The 26905-nt window shown below is 44.7% G+C and overlaps 1 protein-coding gene across 2 annotated transcripts in view; it reads left to right on the top strand.

The window, feature by feature from the left end:
- GABBR2 (gamma-aminobutyric acid type B receptor subunit 2) overlaps positions 1–26905 on the top strand; it is an 842117-nt gene that overhangs the window by 601229 nt on the left and 213983 nt on the right. For both annotated transcript variants that reach the window (XM_068236712.1, XM_068236713.1), the window contains exon 11: positions 1554–1686. In XM_068236712.1, the coding sequence (XP_068092813.1) occupies positions 1554–1686 (133 nt within the window). The remainder of the gene's footprint in view (positions 1–1553; positions 1687–26905) is intronic.

The raw sequence follows: 26905 nt of genomic DNA, 5'->3' as shown, positions 1-26905 counted from the left end.
CTGCTCGGCCGATTTGTTTAATTGTTTTTGCTGCACGCAGCTAGCACTTTGCTAGCTGCGTCAGCACACTGATCGCCGCCGCCCCGCGCTCGATCGCCGCTATCCGTCGCGCCGCGCCCCCCCCCCCAGACCCCGTGCGCTGCCTGGCCAATCAGTGCCAGGCAGCGCTGAGGGGTGGATCGGGACTCCCAATGACGTCCCCGACGGGGGACGTCACGACGGGGGAAGCCCTCCAGGAAATCCCGTTCTTTGAACGGGATTTCCTGATCAGAGATCGCCGAAGGCGATCGAAGCGGGCGGGGGGATGCCGCTGAGCAGCGGCTATCATGTAGCGAGCCCTGGGCTCGCTACATGATATAAGAGAAAAAAAAAACTGCTGCGCTGCCTCCTGGCGGAATTTTTTAGACCGCCAGGAGGGTTAACTGAGAGGGATGTGGATGTTTCCTTTTAAACAATACCAGTTGCCTGACAGTCCTGCTGATCTCATTGCCCAAAGTAGTGGCTGAATCAGACACCTGAATCAAGCATGCAGCTAATCCAGTCTGACTTCAGTCAGAGCACCTGACCTGCATGCTTGTTGAGGGGCTGTGGCTAAAAGTATTAGAGACACAGGATCAGCAGGATAGTCGGGCAACTGGTATTATTTTAAGAAGAAAAATCTACATCCTTCTCAGTTTAGGTTCCCTTTAACAAGGTGGAAATAATTTCCTGTCCCAACCTGAAAACCGACCTCCTCATCCTAAATAGCATAGGAAATTGGAAGGTGACAGTAATCAATGTAGTTGGACAGTGTTCACGTCATTGTGCGTAGATGGCTGTACGATTGCATGCCATCTGCGCCGCTATGTGCTGCTGATCCCATTCACCACAGTGAATGGGTCAGGGCTGCATTTCCTGAAAAAATGCATGCAGCAATGCGATAGCGCATTACACTGCTGCTCAGCGCATATGATGGGAACAGTAGAAGTGCTGTCTGTGCACTTCTGCCATTCTTGCGTGTTGCACATCATATGCTCTGCCGAAATAAGCACGGCAGCGTGTATGATGTGAACGAGGCCTAACTCACATGCAATTGCTATTATACTACCAGCATGATCAACATGCTCTTTTGTTTTTAATCACTGTAGTGTCAGTTGTAGAAAATTCATGTTTTTTTTAAATATATAAATGATAGAAATAAATGAAAAATAAGAGACATTTGTTTAACTCTTTAAAAAAAGGACTAATTGTTAATTAACATGTGATTAACGTTTGTGTTGTTAATACAAATTCTTATTTAGGAATGATGATAGTGGCTCTAAGCAGGGTGCATAGGGTCTTTTTAATCCATGGCTCAGTTGACATAGGATCTCACTTCTATTTATAGTATGTGATTTCACTGTTTATATTTTCATTGTTTTTGTTCAGATTCTGTAATATGGGATGTTCTAATTTTGTCACAGAGCAGAACATTTATGTCAAGAGTCAAGCACAATTGAAAGGTGTAAAAGAAATATTCTGTTTATGTGAGCTGAACACATACCATAAATCGGCCTGTGTCTTCCTTTTGACAGGTTAATAAAGATGTCTAGCCCTTATATGAATAACCTTATTATCCTTGGAGGAATGCTTTCCTACGCATCTATATTTCTGTTTGGCCTTGATGGATCATTTGTATCAGCAAAAACATTTGAGACTTTATGCACTGTAAGTAATTCTCTATGTGCTGTTTTTATACCTTTTTCACCTTTATGATATTGTGTTGTCAGTAGGGCTGTGCTGTAGTGTGATTCATTTGGTGTATAACACTCGCATTGCTGGGCATTTTTTGTTAGACTAGCTGAACAGTCATATTTTTTATTCTTAGTAGTGCTGCACAAGTGATAAAATCCACGGGATATCCGCAATGGGCCTTTCTTATGTTGGAAGAATTTTAACCACTTGCCGACCGCCCACAGCCCATGGGCGGCGGCAAAGTGGACGCCTAAAGGACCGCAATACGCCTTCAGGCGGCGCGTCCTTTAGGCATGCCGAGGGAGCGATCGCGTCATTGATGACGCGCGCTTCCCCCGGCAACTGGCTCCGCCCACCCGCCGTAACATCCCGCCGGCCATACGGAAGCGCCGGCGGGATGTTAACCCCGCGATCGCCGCTACAAAGTGTATAATACACTTTGTAATGTATACAAAGTGTATTATACAGGCTGCCTCCTGCCCTGGTGATCCCAGTGTCCGAGGGACCACCAGGGCAGGCTGCAGCCACCCTAGTCTGCACCCAAACACACTGATCTGCCCCCCCCCGCCCACTGATCGCCCACAGCACCCCTCAGACCCCCCCCTGCCCACCCCCCAGACCCCTGTTTGCACCCAATCACCCCCCTAATAACCCATCAATCACTCCCTGTCACTATCTGTCAACGCTATTTTTTTTTATCCCCCCCCTGCCCCCTGCCCCCTCCTGATCACCCCCCCACCCCTCAGATTCTCCCCAGACCCCCCCCCCCAGACCCCCCCCCCCCTGTGTACTGTATGCATCTATCTTCCCTGATAACCTGTCAATCAACCGTCAATCACCCGTCAATCACCCATCAATCACCCATCAATCACCCCCTGTCACTGCCACCCAACAATCAGCCCCTAACCTGCCCCTTGCGGGCAATCTGATCACCCACCCACACCAATAGATCGCCCGCAGATCCGACATCAGATCACCTCCCAAATCCATTGTTTACATCTATTCTCTCCTCTAAACACCCACTAATTACCCATCAATCACCCATCAATCACCCCCTATCACCACCTGTCACTTTTACCTATCAGATCAGACCCTAATCTGCCCCTTGCGGGCACCCAATCACCCGCCAACACGCTCAGATTGCCCTCTGACCCCCCCTTATCAATTCGCCAGTGCATTAATTACATCTGTTCTTCTCTGTAATAACCCACTGATCACCTGTCAATCACCTGCCAATCACCTATCACCCATCAATCACCCCCTGTCACTGCCACCCATCAATCAGCCCCTAACCTGCCCCTTGCGGGCAATCTGATCACCCACCCACACCATTAGATCGCCCGCAAACCCGCCGTCAGATTACCTCCCAAATGTATTGTTTACATCTGTTATCTTCTCTAAACACCCACTAATTACCCATCAATCACCCATCAATCACCCCCTATCACCACCTGTCACTGTTACCTATCAGATCAGACCCTAAGCTGCCCCTTGCGGGCACCCAATCACCCGCCCACACGCTCAGATTGCCCTCAGACCCCCCCCCCCCCCCTTATCAATTCACCAGTGCATTAATTACATCTGTCCTTCCCTGTAATAACCCACTGATCACCTGTCAATCACCTGCCAATCACCTATCACCCATCAATCACCCCCTGTCACTACCACCCAACAATCAGCCCCTAACCCGCCCTTGCGGGCAAACTGATCACCCACCCACACCAATAGATCGCCCGCAGATCCGACATCAGATCACCACCCAAGCGCAGTGTTTCCATCTATTCTCTCCTCTAAACACCCACTAATTACCCATCAATCACCCCCTATCACCACCTGTCACTGTTACCCATCAGATCAGACCCTAATCTGCCCCTTGCGGGCACCCAATCACCCGCCTACACGCTCAGATTGCCCTCAGACCCCCCCTTATCAATTCGCCAGGGCATTATTTACATCTGTCCTTCCCTGTAATAACCCACTGATCACCTGTCAATCACCTGTCAATCACCCCCTGTCACTGCCACCCATCAATCACCCCTGTCACTGCCACCCATCAATCAGCCCCTAACCTGCCCCTTGCGGGCAAACTGATCACCCACCCACACCAATAGATCGCCCGCAGATCCGACATCAGATCACCACCCAAGCGCAGTGTTTCCATCTATTCTCTCCTCTAAACACCCACTAATTACCCATCAATCACCCCCTATCACCACCTGTCACTGTTACCCATCAGATCAGACCCTAATCTGCCCCTTGCGGGCACCCAATCACCCGCCTACACGCTCAGATTGCCCTCAGACCCCCCCTTATCAATTCGCCAGGGCATTATTTACATCTGTCCTTCCCTGTAATAACCCACTGATCACCTGTCAATCACCTGTCAATCACCCGTCAATCACCCCCTGTCACTGCCACCCATCAATCACCCGCTGTCACTGCCACCCATCAATCAGCCCCTAACCTGCCCCTTGCGGGCAATCTGATCACCCACCCACACCAATAGATCGCCCGCAGATCCGACGTCCGATCACCTCCCAAGTGCAGTGTTCACATCTGTTCTCTACCCTAAACACTCACTAATTACCCATCAATCACCCCCTGTCACTGCTACCTATCAGATTAGACCCCTATCTGCCCCTAGGGCACTCAATCACCCGCCCACACCCTCAGAATGCCCTCAGACCCCAGCCCTGATCACCTCGCCAGTGCATTGCTTGCATCTATTCCCCCCTCTAATCACACCTTGAGACACCCATCAATCACCTCCTGTCACCCCCTAGCACACTTACCCATCAGATCAGGCCCTAATTTGCCTCGTGTGGGCTCCTGATCACTCGGCCAAACCCTCAGATCCCCCTCAGACCCCCTTCCGACCACCTCCCCAGTGCATTGATTGCATCTATTTTCCCCTCTAACCACCCCCTGAGACACCCATCAATCACCTCCTGTCACCCCCCTAGCACTCCTATCCATCAGATCAGGCCCAATACAACCTGTCATCTAAAAGGCCACCCTGCTTATGACCGGTTCCACAAAATTCGCCCCCTCATAGACCACCTGTCATCAAAATTTGCAGATGCTTATACCCCTGAACAGTCATTTTGAGACATTTGGTTTCCAGACTACTCACGGTTTTGGGCCCGTAAAATGCCAGGGTGGTATAGGAACCCCACAAGTGACACCATTTTAGAAAAAAAGACACCCCAAGGTATTCTGTTAGGTGTATGATGAGTTCATAGAAGATTTTATTTTTTGTCAAAAGTTAGCGGAAATTGATTTTTATTGGGTTTTTTTCACAAAGTGTCATTTTTCACTAACTTGTGACAAAAAATAAAATCTTCTATGAACTCGCCATACACCTAACGGAATACCTTGGGGTGTCTTCTTTCTAAAATGGGGTCACTTGTGGGGTTCCTATACTGCCCTGGCATTTTAGGGGCCCTAAACCGTGAGGAGTAGTCTAGAAAACAAATGCCTCAAAATGACCCGTGAATAGGACGTTGGGCCCCTTAGCGCACCTAGGCTGCAAAAAAGTGTCACACATGTGGTACCGCCGTACTCAGGAAAAGTAGTATAATGTGTTTTGGGGTGTATTTTTACACATACCCATGCTGGGTGGGAGAAATTTCTATGTAAATGGTCAATTGTGTGTAAAACAAATCAAACAATTGTCATTTACAGAGATATTTCTCCCACTTAGCATGGGTATGTGTAAAAATACACCCCAAAACACATTATACTACTTCTCCTGAGTACGGCGGTACCACATGTGTGGCACTTTTTTACACCCTAAGTACGCTAAGGGGCCCAAAGTCCAATGAGTACCTTTAGGATTTCACAGGTCATTTTGCGACATTTGGTTTCAAGACTACTCCTCACGGTTTAGGGCCCCTAAAATGCCAGGGCAGTATAGTAACCCCACAAATGACCCCATTCTAGAAAGAAGACACCCAAAGGTATTCCGTTAGGAGTATGGTGAGTTCATAGAAGATTTTATTTTTTGTCAAAAGTTAGCGGAAAATTGATTTTTATTGTTTTTTTCACAAAGTGTCATTTTCCACTAACTTTTGACAAAAAATAAAATCTTCTATGAACTCACCATACTCCTAACGGAATACCTTGGGGTGTCTTCTTTCTAAAATGGGGTCATTTGTGGGGTTCCTATACTGAACTGGCATTTTAGGGGCCCTAAACCGTGAGGAGTAGTCTGGAAATCAAATTCCGCAAAATGACCTGTGAAATTCTAAAGGTACTCATTGGACTTTGGGCCCTTTAGCGCAGTTAGGGTGCAAAAAAGTGCCACACATGTGGTATTGCCATACTCGGGAGAAGTATTACAATGTGTTTTGGGGTGTATTTTTACACATACCCATGCTGGGTGGGAGAAATACCTCTGTAAATGACAATCTTTTGATTTTTTTACACACAATTGTCCATTTACAGAGTTATTTCTCCCACCCAGCATGGGTATGTGTAAAAATACACCCCAAAACACATTGTACTACTTCTCCCGAGTACGGCGATACCACATGTGTGGCACTTTTTTGCACCCTAACTGCGCTAAAGGGCCCAAAGTCCAATGAGTACCTTTAGGATTTCACAGGTCATTTTGCGGAATTTGATTTCCAGACTACTCCTCACGGTTTAGGGCCCCTAAAATGCCAGGGCAGTATAGGAACCCCACAAATGACCCCATTTTAGAAAGAAGACACCCCAAGGTATTCCATTAGTAGTATGGTGAGTTTATAGAAGATTTTATTTTTTGTCACAAGTTAGTGGAAAATGACACTTTGTGAAAAAAACAATAAAAATCAATTTTCCGCTAACTTTTGACAAAAAATAAAATCTTCTATGAACTCACCATACTCCTAACGGAATACCTTGGGGTGTCTTCTTTCTAAAATGGGGTCATTTGTGGGGTTCCTATACTGCCCTGGCATTTTAGGGGCCCTAAACCGTGAGGAGTAGTCTGGAAATCAAATTCCGCAAAATGACTTGTGAAATCCTAAAGGTACTCATTGGACTTTGGGCCCTTTAGCGCAGTTAGGGTGCAAAAAAGTGCCACACATGTGGTATCGCCGTACTCGGGAGAAGTAGTACAATGTGTTTTGGGGTGTATTTTTACACATACCCATGCTGGGTGGGAGAAATAACTCTGTAAATGGACAATTGTGTGTAAAAAAAATGAAAAAATTGTCATTTACAGAGATATTTCTCCCACCCAGCATGGGTATGTGTAAAAATACACCCCAAAACACATTCTACTACTTCTCTTGAGTACGGCAATACCACATGTGTGGCACTTTTTTGCAGCCTAACTGCGCTAAGGGGCCCAAAGTCCAATGAGCACCTTTAGGCTTTACAGGGGTGCTTACAAATTAGCACCCCCCAAAATGCGAGGACAGTAAACACACCCCACAAATGACCCCATTTTGGAAAGTAGACACTTCAAGGTATTCAGAGAGGGGCATGGTGAGTCCGTGGCAGATTTCATTTTTTTTTGTCGCAAGTTAGAAGAAATGGATTCTTTTTTTTTTTCTTTTTTTTTGTCACAAAGTGTCATTTTCCGCTTACTTGTGACAAAAAATAATATCTTCTATGAACTCACTATGCCTCTCAGTGAATACTTTGGGATGTCTTCTTTCCAAAATGGGGTCATTTGGGGGGTATTTATACTATCCTGGAATTCTAGCCCCTCATGAAACATGACAGGGGGTCAGAAAAGTCATAGATGCTTGAAAATGGCAAAATTCACTTTTTGCACCATAGTTTGTAAACGCTATAACTTTTACCCAAACCAATAAATATACACTGAATGGTTTTTTTTTTTATCAAAAACATGTTTGTCCACATTTTTCGCGCTGCATGTATACAGAAATTTTACTTTATTTGAAAATTGTCAGCACAGAAAGTAAAAAAAATCATTTTTTTGCCAAAATTCATGTCTTTTTTGATGAATATAATAAAAAGTAAAAATCGCAGGAGCAATCAAATAGCACCAAAAGAAAGCTTTATTAGTGACAAGAAAAGGAGCCAAAATTCATTTAGGTGGTAGGTTGTATGAGCGAGCAATAAACCGTGAAAGCTGCAGTGGTCTGAATGGAAAAAAAGTGGCCGGTCCTTAAGGGGTAGAAAGACTGTGGTCCTCAAGTGGTTAAGGATGCTTTTTAGAGTATAATTTGCTAAAAAAAAACCTAAAATGAAATTCGCCAGATTAGATAAACTGTTTCATCTGGTGCTTAGTAATTTGTCATGGTTATCTTAGAGTCATTACTTTTGGCTGTAAAATGTTTTCACTGATTCACCATTTTGGATATTATGAGGGTCTTATTTATTTTGATTTACTACCAGAGGTAGGTTAGAGGTTAGCATTGGGTGCTGGAGCATATTTGTAAATTGTAGAGTGGAAACAAAATGTTATGTTGGGGGTGTTGTAGCTCGGTAATGGAGAGGGAAATAGTTCTTTACCTTACAGGACTATGGCTGGATTGTGGAGGATTAGTAGTGATTTAGGTCAGGGAGGTTATGAAATAGGTCATGGAGGGGGAATAATAATGAACATTATTAATAATAATAATAATAATTGACATAAGCGGGGGTAAGATTAGGTCATGGGGAAACATCAGCAGTTTACATCAGTGGGGAGGTATGGCTAGGTTGTAGAGAATGAAGGATATTTAATTTTGGGCGGGGCATGTATGGCTAGGTCATGGAGGAGATGATACGCTAGTAGTGTGACCTGCAGTACGCTAGTAGCACAACCACTACTACTGTAACGTGCATTACCATAGTAGCATTAAATTGATGATAATGCTTGTTAGTAATGTTTGTTAAGTACCACGGATTGTACTAATAGTGTAACTAGCAGTACTTGCTATGGAAGTAAGGGTAATATTGCTGTGCGGTGTCTGTGCATGGCAATATTATCGCAAGTTACTGCATCAGTCCTCAGCAACGTTTTAAAGGCTGATTCCTTTCTTGAGTTAGCGATCATGCAAAAAGGCAAGAACCACACAGGTTTTTGACAATCTCCTACTGTTATTCCTAATTTACTGTCCATGCTTCACTTCAGCTTTAAAACACTCAAATCAGGTTGTTAGCATATATTCCCAAAAGGGCGCAGTTTCAGTGCTTGCCATGGGCACCATCTTCCCTAGCTTCGTCTCTGCCAGTTATTGGTCAATCAAAATTGGAAACGTGTACATGGCCTTACTCAAGGTAGTAGTAGTCTATTGATTACAGATCATATAATATTGTTTAAAATAAAAATTCCAAATGTCTCTTTTTGTGCACCTAATATTTGATAAATAAACAAAAGACCATTAGCTCAGATTTGTGCTTCATTGAATTTTTTGAGGAAAGGTTGGATTAGTAGGACCTCATTGTCCACCTCTGTTCCTAACAAATATGTAGATACTCATAAATCTGCCTAAAAATTTTGCTACCCAGCATAAGCCCACTTGCTGGTCCAGCACTCTGCTGAATTTTAAACTGTGGACTGATTTCTTCCCATCAGATCAAGATTATTTTAGGCTGAATCAATTGGATACATTTTTAAAAACAGAAGTACTCAACAGCATAATAAATCCATTCTGCTACAAGAAAAATATATATATATATAGCTCAAATATGGTAATACACTATACCTTAGCACTAATGTCTACTTGTAACTCAAGTCCTACATTGAAAATAAACATATTGTGAAAACAAATACTAACGCTCTCCCTAAAAAAGTTTTAATCCTAATATGTATATTACTAACAAAAAATCACTAAAGTATGGAGCAAAGTATATATGCTTTGTGAATGTCCATATAGCTGCATTACCATTACTGGATATACTACGCTCATAAGCTAAAGTGGGGTGAAATAGCTATGTTAGAGAGTGTGCAGACACCATAAAAGGAGTGTCCCGGATCCCAAAAATGGCCATTAAGTATGTGGAATGTGTGGCATAGCATTGCTGGCTAGTGCTAATAGCCAAGTAATGTGTTTTTCTAGCATAGCAAGTCACAGCATCAGGCAATTAATTTCCATTCTCAAACACTACAGGGTAGGAAGGCCAAATATATCTGCTATGGGTGGCTTCTGGCACCCACGCTTATGCAATGAGCTTTCCCTCCTTCAGAATACTTTATTCTGTCAACCACTAGTTTTTCTGTACACAGAAAAACAAAACTCCTTATGTTTCCCTCTACCATTTGTTATTTCTGGGAAACCTACTAAAAATACAGTCTGACTCGGAATAGCGGAAAATATTAGCAGAATTTGCCTCAACAATCTCAGATTCATAAACACCACCTCTGCCATTGAAAATATTTTGCAAACAATAACAACTCCAAAGGTTGGTCTGAAAAGAGAATCTGCAGCAGTAACCAACCTGTTTCTGTCAGTAGCACCCTACGCTTATGATTCAGCTTAAGGTAGCCACTAATGATACAATTCACTAAACGGAAATTATTGTTTGGGACCACTAACAAATGAAAATCTCCTAACTAATCGAATCAGATTGAGGGGAACGATACAGAAATGAAAGATCGTTCGGTGAATCATATCATATGTGGCTAGTGGCCACCTTTAAGTTGATGAAAAACAGCAGTCACAGAGTAAAGGGGTGTTAATAGTGATGCATCATAGGAGTTATTTTTTGCTAACATGAAGCTAAATAATTTAAAATACCTTATGTTTTAAGGCAAATTTATATTTAACATAGAAAAGTTCGGTTCCAAGTGCGCGAAACTCACCCTATGCCAGCAAACTGTTTACTGATTTAAAGAGCAACTGTAGTGAAAATAATGTAATGAATAATATTGCTTATTTTTTTTTTTTTTTACAATATTTATTTATGAATTATTTAGTCAGTGTTTTTTCATTGTAAAATCTTTCCTTACTCTGATTTACATTGTGAAAATCTATCACAGGTGGAGACATGTACTGCTGGCAGGTGCATTACTGCAAAATGTTTGTTTACTGAGAGTTCTAAAGCCAGTAGAAAATATACCTGGCCTCCCAGAATGATCTGGGGGGAATTTCTGTGTAATTAACCTAAGCTAAGCATTACTGGGATGGCGGTGTTCCATACCAATATGCAGTCAATTTATAGATATATGAAGTGTTTCTGATGCTGAAACCAGGAAAATTATGGCTATGTGGGTATCCCGAATAATTTACTGCATTCTACTATAACTCACTACGGTGCCACTATTTTAATTTTCACAAAGCTTCTGCAATAATTAAGTTTGCCTCGTATATTAAAACAACCAGTTTTAGTATTAAGATGCTGCCTTTAGGTATATTACTGGGTTGTGATGGTCATGTCTAGGAGAGCTAATGGAGAAGCATGTGATCATTTTGGTCAGGTGATTTCCTAGTCATGATCATGTGCAGGCAGGACGTGACCACAGCAAATCAGAGCTTTGCAAATCTATCAGCTGATCAAACAAATCATATGCTTCTCCATGAGTTCTCCTAGACATGACTATCACTATTGGTGGGTCCTTTTTAGGTATATTGGTGGGTCATTTGTTTTTGGTGAGCTTTCTTCAGTACCACACATCACCTATGATCTAAATTGAATTCATTTATTGATATTTTTTCTAATACCTTTTGTATTTTTTAGGGAATTTTTTTTGAAATCTGCAGTCTTCAAATTAAAAAGGGTCTTTCAAATGTCATCAAAGTAACTCTCCAGAATCCTCATCCACATGCATGAGGGACAATACCACCACCTATTTTTAGGAACACTGGATGTGGCATTGAGCCTAGCCCAGGCATGGGCAAACTCGGCCCTCCAGCTGTTACGGAACTACAAGTCCCACAATGCATTTGCCTTTATGAGTCATGACTGTGGCTGTCAGACTCCTGCAATGCATTGTGGGACTTGTAGTTCCTTAACAGCTGGAGGGCCAAGTTTACCCATTCCTGGCCTAGCCCATTGTCTCAAGATAAGACAAGGTTGTTTTATCCTATACTTGCAGGCTGTAAATTACTTGTGGTTTACCAACCTGCATGGAAGAATAAGGATTTTACTATATTAATATTTAAAAATAATTCAAAAAATACTTTGTTTGGTGCAAAAAATGTGTCCTTTCACCTCTTTAACCCTAATTTTATTTCATTTCCTGCATCTGACAGCAATAATCAGGAGATAAAAGTATAATGTCTTTAAAACTAATGGTATTTTCAACAAGATATATGATTTAGGACTCAGCCATGTGAAAAGATCTGCACAGCATTTCACTTTTACCTGAATCAGGCAAATGCACTTGCGCCTGCTTCAAGGTATAGCTCAGAGCTTCCCAACCCTGTCCAGTAGCACCAACAGTGCATGTTTTGTGGAAATCCACAGAGGAAGTTAATCAGCTCTGCTGAGACACTACTTATCTCCCCTGTGAATGTCTGTGGTTTTCAGCAAAACATGCACTGTTGGTAGTACTTGAAGACAGAATTGGGAAGCCCATATATAGCTAACCCTAAAGGTAGCCATAGCTGTAAGTGGATAAAATCATTTTTTTAAGAACTTTCTTACCTTTGTTTAAGATATAAACTGAAAATACATCATGACAAAAAAGTCTGTGGCAAAAATAGAAATGTTTCACATATTACTGGAAACAAACTAAGCAGTTCCATTTCTCCTTCAAACATATATTATTGATGCACAATTATTTTTGCAATTTAATATTATCAAAAATCACCTTTCCATTTCAATTTCCAGCCAGCACAAACTGCACTTATTTTCTAGCCTGGAATAAGTACTTTGTGTTTCAATACAGACAGCCCATGTCACACGCCCCCTAGTGGCCGGACTGCTCATTGCCACTCAATCGGTTTCAATGCACAGACAATTAAATATCATGGATTCGATCGATGCACTGAAACCACTGGAATTAGGCAACAGACATGCCAGGAAGGAGCATGCAAGCAACACAAACACTTTAACCACTTGCCGACCCTGCACTCATACCGCGCGTCGGCTGCAGGCTAATTAATCAGGAAGCAGCCGCTCGCGCGAGAGGCTGCTTCCTGTCAATTCACGGGGGGGGCTCCGTGAATAGCCTGCGGGCCGCCGATCGCGGCTCGCAGGCTAAATGTAAACACAAGCGGAAATAATCCGCTTTGTTTACATTTGTACAACGCTGCTAACAGTAGCAGCATTGTACTGGATCAGCGATCCCCGGCCAATCAGTGGCCGGGGATCGCTGTCACATGACAGGCAGGAGCCTGTTAGAGGCTGCACAGGACAGATCCGTTCCTGTGCAGCCTCGGATCTCCGGGGAAGGGGGGGAGGAGAGGGAGAGGGGGAATCCTGCGGTGGAGGGGGCTTTGAGGTTCCCCCCCCCCCGCCAGCCACACGCAGGTAGGAGCGATCAGACCCCCCCCCAGCACATCATCCCCCTAGTGGGATAAAAAGGGGGGCGATCTGGTCGCTCTGCCTGGTGTTTGATCTGTGCTGGGGGCTGTAGAGCCCACCCAGCACAGATTTAGCAAATACAGCGCTGGTCCTTAAGGGGGGGTAAAGGCTGGGTCATCAAGTGGTTAATACACAATATTTCAGGTAGCTGCCACCACCTCTGTAGAAGGACAGAGGATCTGCACCGACTTCTCTAAACCTGCGAATGAAATTGTTAAAATACTCTGGTCTGACCATACACAATACAATACTTCAGGTAGCGAATCTTCAGAAAGGCTATAATGCTTTCTGCGGTGCTTAAAGCAGGTATGTAGCCACAAAAAAATGACCTAAAGTCTTTTATTGTAAATGCAATATAAATAATTAATGTATACAGAAAATTAATAAAAGTAACAATTATAGAGACGGTAGCCACAGGTAAAAGAAAAAGTCAAAACAAAGAAAATGGGGTGCATGTCATTTCAAAGCAGCTCAGTTTGGCGAGGTGAGAGCCGAATTACGGCTTTCACCGCTGCTGCAAAATACAGAGGCGGCGTTAAATACTATTCCCCCTCCGAGTTGTCGCAACCACCAGAGCCCCGAATTAACGCTACGTGCCCCGCGCAGCATAACATTGCTGCTATGGGGCGCCCAGTTTCGGTGCTCGGCTCTTAGAGCTGCATGCCAAAATAAGCTAATCCGCAGAAAATGAATACTTCGAGATTTTGGGAGAAAGATGGCCTTTGTGTGGTATTACAAGCTAAATGGAGGGTTCCTGTATTTCAGTTCAGTCAGAATAGAGGCCAGCCGCACGGCCCTCTTGCTGGCTCCAGGCTTATGTAATGTTACAAAAAAGGGAGGACTGCTATCTGATTTTAATGCAACAGGGATACAGAGGCGCCAGAAGAATAAAAATGTCTAAAAAAAAATTTAATTTGTGGAGGCAGTGGTGGACTTACCTCCTCCAAACAGACACAAGATATGCCAACAAAGTTTAGCAAAACAAATTTATTTACATACTTCAGGGGAAAATGCAACATGTTTCGCAGGTATGACCCCACTTCATCAGGCAATAGGTAGGAGAAGGTACAGTGCATGCCTATAGTTGAGCCAAGTACCTCTGTTATCAGATTTAGATTTCAGTCCTTTGCTTAAATAGGTCCCAGCTCTTTAGGGTAGAACTCAGGGTCTGCCCCTGGGCTGGAGCTTGGGGAATCATCTTATTTGGGAGGTATGCAAAATATGTGACATTTCTATAAATCAAACCACGTTCATTGCACTCAAATAATAGTAGCAAATTCACAATCCCCAAAGAATGTGGATCACATTACTACCAGACATGAATAGTGTGTGACCTTCCTTTCCTGAGAGGTTTAATAACAGGGCTGCTACTTACCTCAGCTCCCTAAGAGTCGTATCAAAATGTCCGGCAGGACGTTAGCAGTCAAATGATCTACCTTTCATACAGATCACAAGTAGGGTATCTCTAAAAAAGGCAAAGATCACACAATACAGCTATTTAATATCTGGTCCTAGTGGCTCCAGTAAGTCTGTGGTCCTGCTGTGCTCATGGCTGGCTTTTTTGCATTGTACTACCAAATGGTTATTTTCAAGCTGGTGTTCACACTTATAGGGGAACTTTAGCCTAAACAAACATATTGTCATTGAGTTACATTAGTTATGTTAATTAGAATAGATAGGTAATATAATCTCTTACCCACCCTGTTTTAAAAGAACAGGCAAATGTTAGTGATTCATGGGGGCTGCCATCTTTGTCATGGGGGCAGCCATCTTTTTGGTTGAAGGGAGGTGACCAGGAGACACAGTTCCAACTGTCCTGTGTCCTGATCACCCCTCCCAGCTGCACGCGCTAGGCTTCAAATGTCAAATTCAAAATGTAAAAAAAAAAAATTGCACCAAAACAGCAGAACGAGAACAGCAAAATCAGAAATCCCATCATGCTTTGCACAGCATCAGGGGAAAAATGCCCGGGCAGTTTTCTTCTGTGCAGCTAAAAATGAGGCTTGTATAAGAGAAACAAAGTTCTGATGCTATAAAACTGTTAAATAAACACCATGCCTTTTCAGTGCTGCTGAGTCGATTTTTAGTCCGGAGGTTCACTTTATGTGAATTGTCATCCCAGGATAGCAGCTGTATCCAACTGGAATAGGCCATACCCCAGGCTTTTGCTTCCTACTACAACTACACATCCAATCTGAATTGTAACATGACGCACAATCAGTGATCAGAAAACTGATGGTGACTGTGTTTTCCAAGGATCATCTGCGACAGCCCAGTTATTTCCTTTACCTGTATAAGTAATCAGCTGCAGATACTAGTCTACACCTGTATTGATTAAATGATTGGTATAAACACCCCCAAGTCCACAGACTGTTTCAGCATCATAATGGAGGATTTCTATGCCCAGAATCAAGTCACGTCATTTGAAATAAGTGCTTGCGTTATTCCTGGCAATTTAGAGAGCTGCACAGATGGAAAAGCTAATTTCTCTGTAAACTAGGATTTTCATATTAAATTATATTTCCAGCAGGTATGATGGGCTATGGAGGAAGAGCAGCAATATGCAAAAATGCATTCAAAACCTCCACATATACCCTGACAGGCTGAGATGGAGATAGCACTACAAGTAGATTTTTGGATAAAAAACAGTGCTTACGGTTTCTTTTTACATAGTATGATTTCATCCTGGACCGCGGTGCCTTTTTTTTTCCCATTGCGCGTGTGTCCTGAAGCGTGCTTTGAAGTCAATAAAGCACCAACTGTTCAGGCAGGTCACGAGACCCGCCTTTCATAACAGCTATTTGCAGGAACATTTTATTGTATGTGTCTGACTGTTCTATACAAGAGTGCCACTGAATGCCATGCCAGGCAGTAAAGCAAGCCACCTGAGAACTTGGAACATGGTCAGATAATTGCATCCAACGGCACCTTCTTTCAGCGTTGGGTATGTGTGTTTCCTTTCCATTTATCTCAACAAATGTCAAAACAAATACTTCAGCGTGTCAAAAAGGTGTAAAAATGAAACAGCATAATGTGCAGCATTATTATGTGTGTATACAATTCCAAACTAAATGGAAATGAAAGTCATGCTGAAACAGAGAGCTTGCTGTGGCAATGATGTTTTAGAAGCACTCACTCATACAGTGCAAACCCTTTCTATTTCTGTTTGTACGTTAAAAATACTTTCTTTATTGAACAGCAAAGAGAAATAGAAATTGGAGTCTCTGTCATTGTCATTTAATCCAAGCATTAACAAGTTTATCTGTGAATGTGTTGCTTTTGCCAGAACTCCTACTTCCATCTGTCAAAGACCATCTTTTACCTTCCATTAAACAGGGTTTTTTTCAGCCACAAAGTGACCTTCATTACATGTAAAATAATTGCATTTTCCAGGAATAAATAAGGATGTTTATGAAACTAGTTAGACTTCTGCAAATTAATTGCCCAATAGCGTGCCTTTGTTATTATCTTAGTCACCACATGGCATGTTAAATTACTCTGAAATCTAACACCTCTCTATATTTGCATATCCTGATTTGAATGTGTTAGTGAGTTAGTTCAATGCACTCTACTTATGACATTTAGAGCACTAATATATACCAGCCAATCAGAGATCAGCTTTTGTTGTTCTGTCTGCCAGGAAATGACGATCAATTATGAAACCTGACTGGTTCATTTGTATGCATTAACAAATGAGACTCTCCCTTTAGTACACCAGCACCATTTAAATTGTTTGCAGTTTAATGCAGCGCCATGCTGAAAATGCATCCAGAAGAGTTTTCAAGCAGAGAAGACAGGTGGCCTTGTTGACGTCTATTGAATGGGGCTGCACAACTCCATACATCACTGTAGCCAGTGGGCATTACTTAGCTGTTTGCAAACTGCCTGTGTTGTTCTCCTGCATGCTGGAATTGCAGGCATTTACCTGCTGATATCCTACTCTGCCTCTGCATCAATGCAGAGACTGGCATGTTGTCACATGTAGTAGACAGCATCTGAAAACCTTTGGCTCCTTGTCACTGCAGGGGGTACACTGGGGTTAACAGAATTGTTGTTGTTTATTTATTTAAGGTAGCTACCATGTAAACGCATGGATAAGCTCTCCTGCACATATGCCGACACTCCCCCACGCCCCCCCCCACCCCTAAAAGGTAGACAGACCCCTCAATATGCTGTTGTTGCCCCTCATGCAGAGTGCACATTGGAGCATGCCAGTGGATGCAGTGCATTGCGGAGACTGCTTCACTATAGCTGCCTGCTCTCATTCCGCCTTGCATCCTCTAGTCTAGTGTCCTGAGTGTGCAGCCTCTGCACTGATCACTGTCATGTGACCGCAGTGAGACTGGAATTCTATTTGCCATTTCAGAAAGTTGCCAGGAACAGTAGAAGATGCAAACATGATAGCACACCTGTGCAGTTTGGCTAAAGTACTACTGGCACAGTACTGTGGTTACGTTGCATACTTACAATGATCAGGATAATTATTAACTCTTTTCCATTATTTCAAGTTAAAGTATACCTTCAGATAAAACTTATTTTAGTCTAGGAGGGGGTGCAGATGAGTGAGAAATGTTTCCAGTATTCCAATTCTGCCTCTACCCTGTAAGTGGAAAATTCCCTTCTCCTCTTGTTGTAAGTTAACCTGTAACTGGGACAGGTTCAATGAGGATATAGACAACAATAACCTTTCAAACAATTGCCTCACGGGTGTTCTCAGGACAGTGCAATTGGGCTCATGGTGTGTCTGCTAAATTATGGGTTCAGCAATAGTATAGCTGGCTAGTGCTACTATCGTTAGTTGCAGTGGTGGTGAATCTGGTACAGAAGTTTGGCTACTATGCAGTTAGCAGTGGCAGCAGTGGAGATTTCTGGTTAGTGGCAGTAGTGTCAGTGAGTTGCACTGGAGTTAGTAGTGGAGGAGTTTGGTGACTGTGTAGCAAAAACTCCGGCTAGTGCCGGTGAGTCTAGATAAGCAGAAGATAAGGGGGTAGGTTAGTGTTAGGCAAAGGTAGGGAAATATTAATGTAAGAGTTAGGTTAGTGAAAGCAATAGAAGAATATTTATAATATTATCGATGTTCTACTGTCAGTTTTATCCAGCACCCAAATTACCCCCGTGCCTGTATTACATGTACATGTTCTATACTAAACTTTATTTTTTTTTTATTGCTGTTTGCATCCTCCATTGGTGAGATTTAACCTGACTTCCTTTCTGTCAGAGACCATGTACACTCTGTCAAAATATGACAAATAAAGATGGTAATGCTAAGGACAACTCATGGAGAAGCATGTGATTAGTTTGTTCAGCTGATGGTTTGTACGGCTCTTATTTGCTGGCTATGATCATGCGTAAAACCAGGAAGTCATCACAGCAAATCATAACCTTACAAATCTATCAGATGATCAAATTGATCACATGCTTCTCCATGAGTTGTCCTAAGCATTGCCACCCCTAATGACAAATAGCCTAATCTAATAGCCTAAATAGTCTAGTAATAGCCTTGTCTAGAACTAAAGTAAAACGTTTTGGCTGATTGTCACAGGAGCCCTTGTGACTGACCGCACTTAGCCTTCTAAACGGTGCCAGCGCACAGATCGTGCGAACTCTGGTCGCAGTCAATGCGCAGGAACCGTTAAGAATTAGCCGCAGACAACTCAGAAGGGAGCCTGTGAGACACGGGTGATTACAACTCACACACTAGTTCATGGGATCTGCCACCACCTCTGTTTCCTGAGACAGAGGAACTCACTAACTGACTAGTCCTGCGAATAAAACGGTTAACACACGATATTCTGTCTAGCCAACAACAACAAACAGTAGCGTATCTTCAGAGACCCGGGATCCTTTCTGTGTGTGTGCTGATAAGCAGGGTAGCGGAAAGTGAATGACTTGGAGAAAGTCGTTTATTCACGCAATATAAATAATTAATATATACAGACAATTATTAAACAGTAATAGCCAGTATGAAAAATAAAAGAAGGGAGAAAAATACTTAGTTCCTGGGAAGATGTCCTTATTGTGGGAAGAATCATAAAGTCCTTGGTTTCAAAGTCCAGAGTTCAGAGTTCAGACCAGGTGGATGCCAGCATATCCTCAAGCTGGCATCTGAAGAGTTCAAGATGTTTCAGAGTGGAGGACTCTGAGTTTTGGCTCCTCTCCCATTCTTATGCCCCTGATTCAGTAGGAGGAAGTGAGGGCGGGCCCACACACCCCCTTAGAACATGAGATGAGTCCTGCCCTTGTCCTGGAGACCAGAAATCATGCCTTAACCATATATGGGCTCTATCTCACAGAACCGTACAGGTCAGGGCAGATTTACTAATATTTTCAGGTCTGCCTCGATGTACCCAGAAGTCTGATACCAAACATGAGGGGTGGGACCCCTGTGGTACCATTAGGGCACTGTTGAACTGCCTAACGGGCAGTCTTTACCTCAGAAGGTTCTGAAATGTGCTCAGAACCAACGCCAGGCAGGGCCCTACCTGCTCTGTTAGTTTGGAGGGTCTGCCAGCCTGGCAACACAGAAAATATGATACATATAGCAGTTTATGGAATATGAGAGACCCCTGGGATTTATACCAGGTCATTCCCAGGCAAAGAGACTCCGCTTGGTGAATGGTTAAGAGGGTTTATTTAGCACAATAGACAACGCGTTTCGCGGTCCAAGCCGCTTCCTCAGGTCGATTACAGGTGCTTTTAAAACAAATAAATGAAATCAATAAAAACAATAAAACATAGTAAAATAAATTTACACTAAACAAAAACACTAGAAAAAACACTAGAAAAAGGCGCTCAGAGTATAAAACATAGATACTGACATGTGGTTATAGATATTCCTGCGGTAGTAAAATTGGTCATAACTAGTGTTGGGCGAACAGTGTTCGCCACTGTTCGGGTTCTGCAGAACATCACCCTGTTCGGGTGATGTTCGAGTTCGGCCGAACACCTGACGGTGCTCGGCCAAACCGTTCGGCCATATGGCCGAACTAAGAGCGCATGGCCGAACGTTCCCCGAACGTTCGGCTAGCGCTGTGATTGGCCGAACGGGTCACGTGGTTCGGACCCGAACGCGCTCTGATTGGCCGAACGGTCACGTGGTTCGGGTAAATAAATACCCGAACCACGTCATATCTCCGCCATTTGTCTGTGGGTTTAGCTTTGGGTAGGCAGGCAGGGTAGTTCGCGCTCCAGCCACGCTAGCCAGGGTCCCCCCTGTCATTGTGTCACTGCTGGGAACAGTAGTACACCGCTTGCTCAGCCACACTATATAGCATTCTGTTTACTGCCACTTTGTGTACCTCGCTCAGCCACACTATATAGCATTCTGTTTACTGCCACTCTGTGTCTGCTGGGAATAGTAGTACACCGCTTGCTCAGCCACACTATATAGCATTCTGTTTACTGCCACTCTGTGTACCTCGCTCAGCCACACTATATAGCATTCTGTTTACTGCCACTCTGTGTCTGCTGGGAATAGTGGTACACCGCTCGCTCAGCCACACTATATAGCATTCTGTTCACTGTTCTGTGTCTGCTTGGAATAGTGGTACACCGCTCGCTCAGCCACACTATATAGCATTCTGTTTACTGTTCTGTGTCTGCTGGGAATAGTGGTACACCGCTCGCTCAGCCACACTATATAGCATTCTGTTTACTGTTCTGTGTCTGCTGGGAATAGTGGTACACCGCTCGCTCAGCCACACTATATAGCATTCTGTTCACTGTTCTGTGTCTGCTGGGAATAGTGGTACACCGCTCGCTCAGCCACACTATATAGCATTCTGTTCACTGTTCTGTGTCTGCTGGGAATAGTGGTACACCGCTCGCTCAGCCACACTATATAGCATTCTGTTTACTGTTCTGTGTCTGCTGGGAATAGTGGTACACCGCTCGCTCATCCACACTATATAGCATTCTGTTCACTGTTCTGTGTCTGCTGGGAATAGTGGTACACCGCTCGCTCAGCCACACTATATAGCATTCTGTTCACTGTTCTGTGTCTGCTGGGAATAGTGGTACACCGCTCGCTCAGCCACACTATATAGCATTCTGTTCACTGTTCTGTGTCTGCTGGGAATAGTGGTACACCGCTCGCTCAGCCACACTATATAACATTCTGTTTACTGTTCTGTGTCTGCTGGGAATAGTGGTACACCGCTCACTCAGCCACACTATATAGCATTCTGTTTACTGTTCTGTGTCTGCTGGGAATAGTGGTACACCGCTCGCTCAGCCACACTATATAGCATTCTGTTTACTGTTCTGTGTCTGCTGGGAACAGTAGTACACCGCTCGCTCAGCCAGAGTATATAGCATTGTGTTTACTGCCACTCTGTGTACACCGCTCAGCCAGACTATATACCATTGTTTACTGACACTCTGTGTACACCGCTCAGCCAGACTATATACCATTGTTTACTGACACTCTGTGTACACCGCTCAGCCAGACTATATACCATTGTTTACTGCCACTCTGATTCTGCTGGGAACAGTAGTACACCGCTCGCTCAGCCAGACTATATAGCATTGTGTTTACTGCCACTCTGTGTACACCGCTCAGCCAGACTATATACCATTGTTTACTGACACTCTGTGTACACCGCTCAGCCAGACTATATACCATTGTTTACTGAAACTCTGTGTACACCGCTCAGCCAGACTATATACCATTGTTTACTGCCACTCTGATTCTGCTGGGAACAGTAGTACACCGCTCGCTCAGCCAGACTATATACCATTGTTTACTGACACTATATAGCAGACTATATAGCATTGTGTGTACACCGCTCAGCCAGACTATATACCATTGTTTACTGACACTCTGTGTACACCGCTCAGCCAGACTATATACCATTGTTTACTGCCACTCTGATTCTGCTGGGAACAGTAGTACACCGCTCGCTCAGCCAGACTATATACCATTGTTTACTGACACTCTGTGTACACCGCTCAGCCAGACTATATACCATTGTTTACTGCCACTCTGATTCTGCTGGGAACAGTAGTACACCGCTCGCTCAGCCAGACTATATAGCATTGTGTTTACTGCCACTCTGTGTACACCGCTCAGCCACACTATATAGCATTGCGTACTCTGCCAGTCAGTGTGTATATTGCTGGGATCAGTAATACTCCACTCACCGTCAACCACTATATGAGCTCAACATGAGTTCCCCAGAGACCTCCGCTGTGAGCAGCACTCCCAACAACAGCAACAGCCAACGCCCCACGCAAGCTATAACATCCACCCCAGCAGCCAGTGGTCAGCAGCAGCCCTCCCTGGAGGAGAACGTTGTGTCCATCAGTCCGTCGCCAGAGCGATTAATGAGGGCTGCCATTGAGGAGATGATGGGGCCTGATGTGGAGGAGGAGGTCTGGCTCAGGCCAGCATCCCAAGTTAATGTTGAGGACGATGAGGGGTCTGTGTCTGGGGATGTTGGGGTGGCAGAGGTGGTGGGTGGGTCAGACTCAGGAGAAGAGTTGTATGATGAGGATGATGATCGTGACCATCTGTATGTGCCTCAGAGTCCGACCCCGGAAAACATGTTGTATCGTGTGTTTAGGTACTAAAATCTGCGTTCCCTCCCAGTAGTGTTGGGCGAACAGTGTTTGCCACTGTTCGGGTTCTGCAGAACATCACCCTGTTCGGGGTGACTATATAGCAGACTATATAGCATTGTGTTTAATGCCACTCTGTGTACACGGCTCAGCCACACTATATAGCATTGTGTTTACTTCCACTCTGTGTCTGCTGGGAACAGTAGTACACCGCTCACCCGCCACTGTATAGCATTGTGCTCTGTGTCACTGCTGACAATAGTGGTACACCGCTCACCCACCACTGTATAGCATTTCTGTACTGCCACTGTACTGCTGCCAGTCAGCGTGTACTTTAAGGATAAGTGAAATGAGGAAGAAATCCGGTGAAAGAGGGAGGGGCAAGGGAAGAGGTGTTTCCCCTGACGGTTCACGTACAGGCCACAGGGGAGCACCCAAGAAAACCCACTCAATACTGCCCATGTTGTCCAGGACAACAACCCTCACAGATCCAAAAGAACAGGACCAGATAATTACTTGGATGACCTCTCAAGCGTCCAGCAGTGGGTTAAGCAGCACCAGCACATCACGCACGAGGTCCGAGTCCTCAGCCAGTTAAAGTCTGGGCTTTCTTTGAAGACTGCACTGAGGATGTTACCATGGCGATTTGCAAGGTGTGCAAGACCCGCCTGAGCAGGGGGAAAAGTATTAACAACCTCTCCACCACCAGCATGAGCCGCCACATTCTATCCAAACATCCCACTCTGTGGGCAAACGCGGCAGGACAGGGTACCACCAGCAACACTGCCTCCCTTGGGTTCACCAGACTCACCACCAGACCCGCCTCAGCAGCAGCAGTAGCCCAGCCATTGCGTGGTTCACAACATTCACAAACATCAGACGATGCTGACACTGTCACTTTCCGGACTAGTGCTCTTGAGGTCTCCCAGTGTTCATCAAACACAACAACCAACAGCCCTTCGGTGTGCAGCGCTACGGTTGAGTTGTCTGTCTCTGAGATGTTTGAGCACAAGAGGAAATTGCCAGCAAATGACCCCCGGGCCGTGGCAGTAACAGCCAGCCAGCATAGCCAAGCTTCTGGCCTGCGAAATGCTGCCATATCGAGTGGTGGAGACAAACAGCTTCAAGGGCATGATGTCAGTGGCCATCCCACGTTACGTGGTTCCCAGCCGCTACCACTTTGCGCGCTCTGCAGTGCCTGAGTTGCATGAGCACGTGGTCAGCTAAATAACCCGAAGCTTGAAGAATGCCGTTGCCTGCAAGGTTCACCTCACCACTGACACCTGGACGAGTGCGTTCGGCCAGGGTCGATACATCTCCCTTACCGCGCACTGGGTGAACCTTGTGGAGCCTGGCAGCGATTCCTCACCTGCTACGGCGCGGGTGTTGCCCACGCCGCAAACAGCTGGATAACAACAGCAGCACCTACCTCTCTGACTCCTTCTCCTCCAACGCATCTCAAAGCTGTACCTCATCCGGAAATGCTAACCCAGCACCAGCAGCAGTAGGATCGTGGAAGCAGTGCAGCACAGCTGTTGGCATGCGTCAGCAAGCGTTGCTGAAGCTGATCTGCCTTGGGGATAAGCAGCACACAGGGGAGGAAATTTGGAGGGGAATAAAGGAACAGACGGATTTGTGGCTGGCACCGCTGGACCTGAAACCGGGCATGAAGCTAGACACCTGGCACGAACTGGCAATGTACGCAATAGAGGTGCTGGCTTGCCCGGCAGCCAGCGTTATGTCGGAACGCTGTTTCAGTGCTGCCGGAGGCATCATCACAGATCGGCGTATCCGCCTCTCCACAGAAAATGCAGACCGTCTGACTCAAATTAAAATGAATCAATCCTGGATTGGAAACGACTACGCAACACTCCTGGACCCCAACCAAGTAACATGACCGATGAACATCTGGGATGGTTTAGCGTTTCCGGTCCCTGTTTATTGAACCTCTCATCTGTATTACATTTATGACTGCATGGCGGCAAAAAGCATTGCTGCTATATCCGCACGCTTTTTGTCCTCATGCAAGGCCTGGGTTGTTGTGTCTCACAAAGCGTGGCCTTCTCCTCCTGCGCCTCCTCCTGTTCCATCACGTGTGCTGCTGCTGCTGCTGCTGCTGCTGGGTTACCGTTGCCGGTCCCTGTTTATGGAACCTCTTATCTTTATTACATGTATGACTACATGGCGGTACAAAGCATGCTATCCGCACGCTTTTTGTCCTCATGCAAGGCCTGGGTTGTTGTGTCTCACAAAGCGTGGCCTTCTCCTCCTGCGCCTCCTCCTGTTCCATCACGTGTGCTGCTGCTGCTGCTGCTGGGTTAGCGTTGCCGCGTGGTCCCTGTTTATTGAACCTCTTATCTTTATTACATTTATGACTACATGGCGGTACAAAGCATGCTATCCGCACGCTTTTTGTCCTCATGCAAGGCCTGGGTTGTTGTGTCTCACAAAGCGTGGCCTTCTCCTCCTGCGCCTCCTCCTGTTCCATCACGTGTGCTGCTGCTGGGTTAGCGTTGCCGCGTGGTCCCTGTTTATTGAACCACTTATCTTTATTACATTTATGACTGCATGGTGGTACAAAGCATGCTATCCGCACGCTTCTTGTCCTCATGCAAGGCCTGGGTTGTTGTGTCTCAAAGCGTGGCCTTCTCCTCCTGCGCCACCCTCCTCCTGTTCCATCACGTGTGCTGCTGCTGGGTTAGCATTACCGGTCCCTTTTCCTGGAACCTCTTATATGTATTACATTTATGACTGCATGCCGACAAAAAGCATGTTACCTGTGCAAAGAAAACAGACATTTCCCGCATTTAAAAGACAGTTTTCCCTTTGAAACTTTAAAATCGATTTTCTCAAAAACTATAAGCTCTTTTTGCTAAATTTTTTTTTCCTCTTGTACCCACTCCCAAGGTGCACATACCCTGTAAATTTGGGGTATGTAGCATGTAAGGAGGCTTTACAAACCACAAAAGTTCGGGTCCCCATTGACTTCCATTATGTTCGGAGTTCGGGTCGAAAACCCGAACATCGCGGCCATGTTCGGCCTGTTCGGCCCGAACCCGAACATCTAGATGTTCGCCCAACACTAGTCATAACAACAATCTATTGGAATCCATGGCAACCAGTATTCGATCATAGTGGTATACAATTAAAGGAGAACAAATAATAACAACGAAACAGAAGTTCAACTAAAACGCTATCCATTGGTGTAATGGGTGGTAGTAGAAAGGGGGGGTGTATATGTATATGTATAAAGAGTATATAACAAAATCCGGATGGACTAAGGGGAGGGGGGCGGGGTTTGGGGAGTAGTCATGTGCTCACAGATAATATAGGGAAAACTATTCCCATAGTGGCTGAGTAGATGGTAACGGCTCTGAGCAGATAGGGTGGGTGGCTATAAAGTGTGTGGGGGCACCCTAGTGTTGGATCCTGGTGGGATGTGCAGGGAACCCCAGTAAAATGTTAGATAGGCCGGAGGGGTCACTTAGGGACCGATTTTTATGTCCTCTTAAAGAGGACATAAAAATCGGTCCCTAAGTGACCCCTCCGGCCTATCTAACATTTTACTGGGGTTCCCTGCACATCCCACCAGGATCCAACACTAGGGTGCCCCCACACACTTTATAGCCACCCACCCTGACTGTATCTGCTCAGAGCCGTTACCATCTACTCAGCCACTATGGGAATAGTTTTCCCTATATTATTATATTGTTATATACTCTTTATACATATACATATACACCCCCCCTTTCTACTACCACCCATTACACCAATGGATAGCGTTTCAGTTGAACTTCTGTTTCGTTGTTATTTTGTTTAGTGTAAATTTATTTTACTATGTTTTATTGTTTTTATTGATTTCATTTATTTGTTTTAAAAGCACCTGTAATCGACCTGAGGAAGCGGCTTGGACCGCGAAACGCGTTGTCTATTGTGCTAAATAAACCCTCTTAACCATTCACCAAGCGGAGTCTCTTTGTGTAAAGGGAACCCCGAATATACTATACGGGCGCCTCCTACCCCCTTCGAAAAACAATCCTGTATCACCCCATGCGTGGGGTCCTTCACGACTAACAAGGAGTGAAGCCTTTTTTTCAAGGAGCAGCGACCGACTATTACAAAGACCGAGTGGGGACGGGACTTCCCTACACGCCTGTACAAGTGGTTGCCTTCAAGCAACCTACACTTGTGAGTATATTTACTCTTAATTTTTTATTCCTTT

The sequence above is a fragment of the Hyperolius riggenbachi genome, chromosome 5 (genome assembly GCF_040937935.1).
Source record: "Hyperolius riggenbachi isolate aHypRig1 chromosome 5, aHypRig1.pri, whole genome shotgun sequence".
In the NCBI taxonomy this organism is placed as follows: domain Eukaryota; kingdom Metazoa; phylum Chordata; class Amphibia; order Anura; family Hyperoliidae; genus Hyperolius; species Hyperolius riggenbachi.
This window is presented reverse-complemented; position numbering and strand designations above follow the sequence as displayed.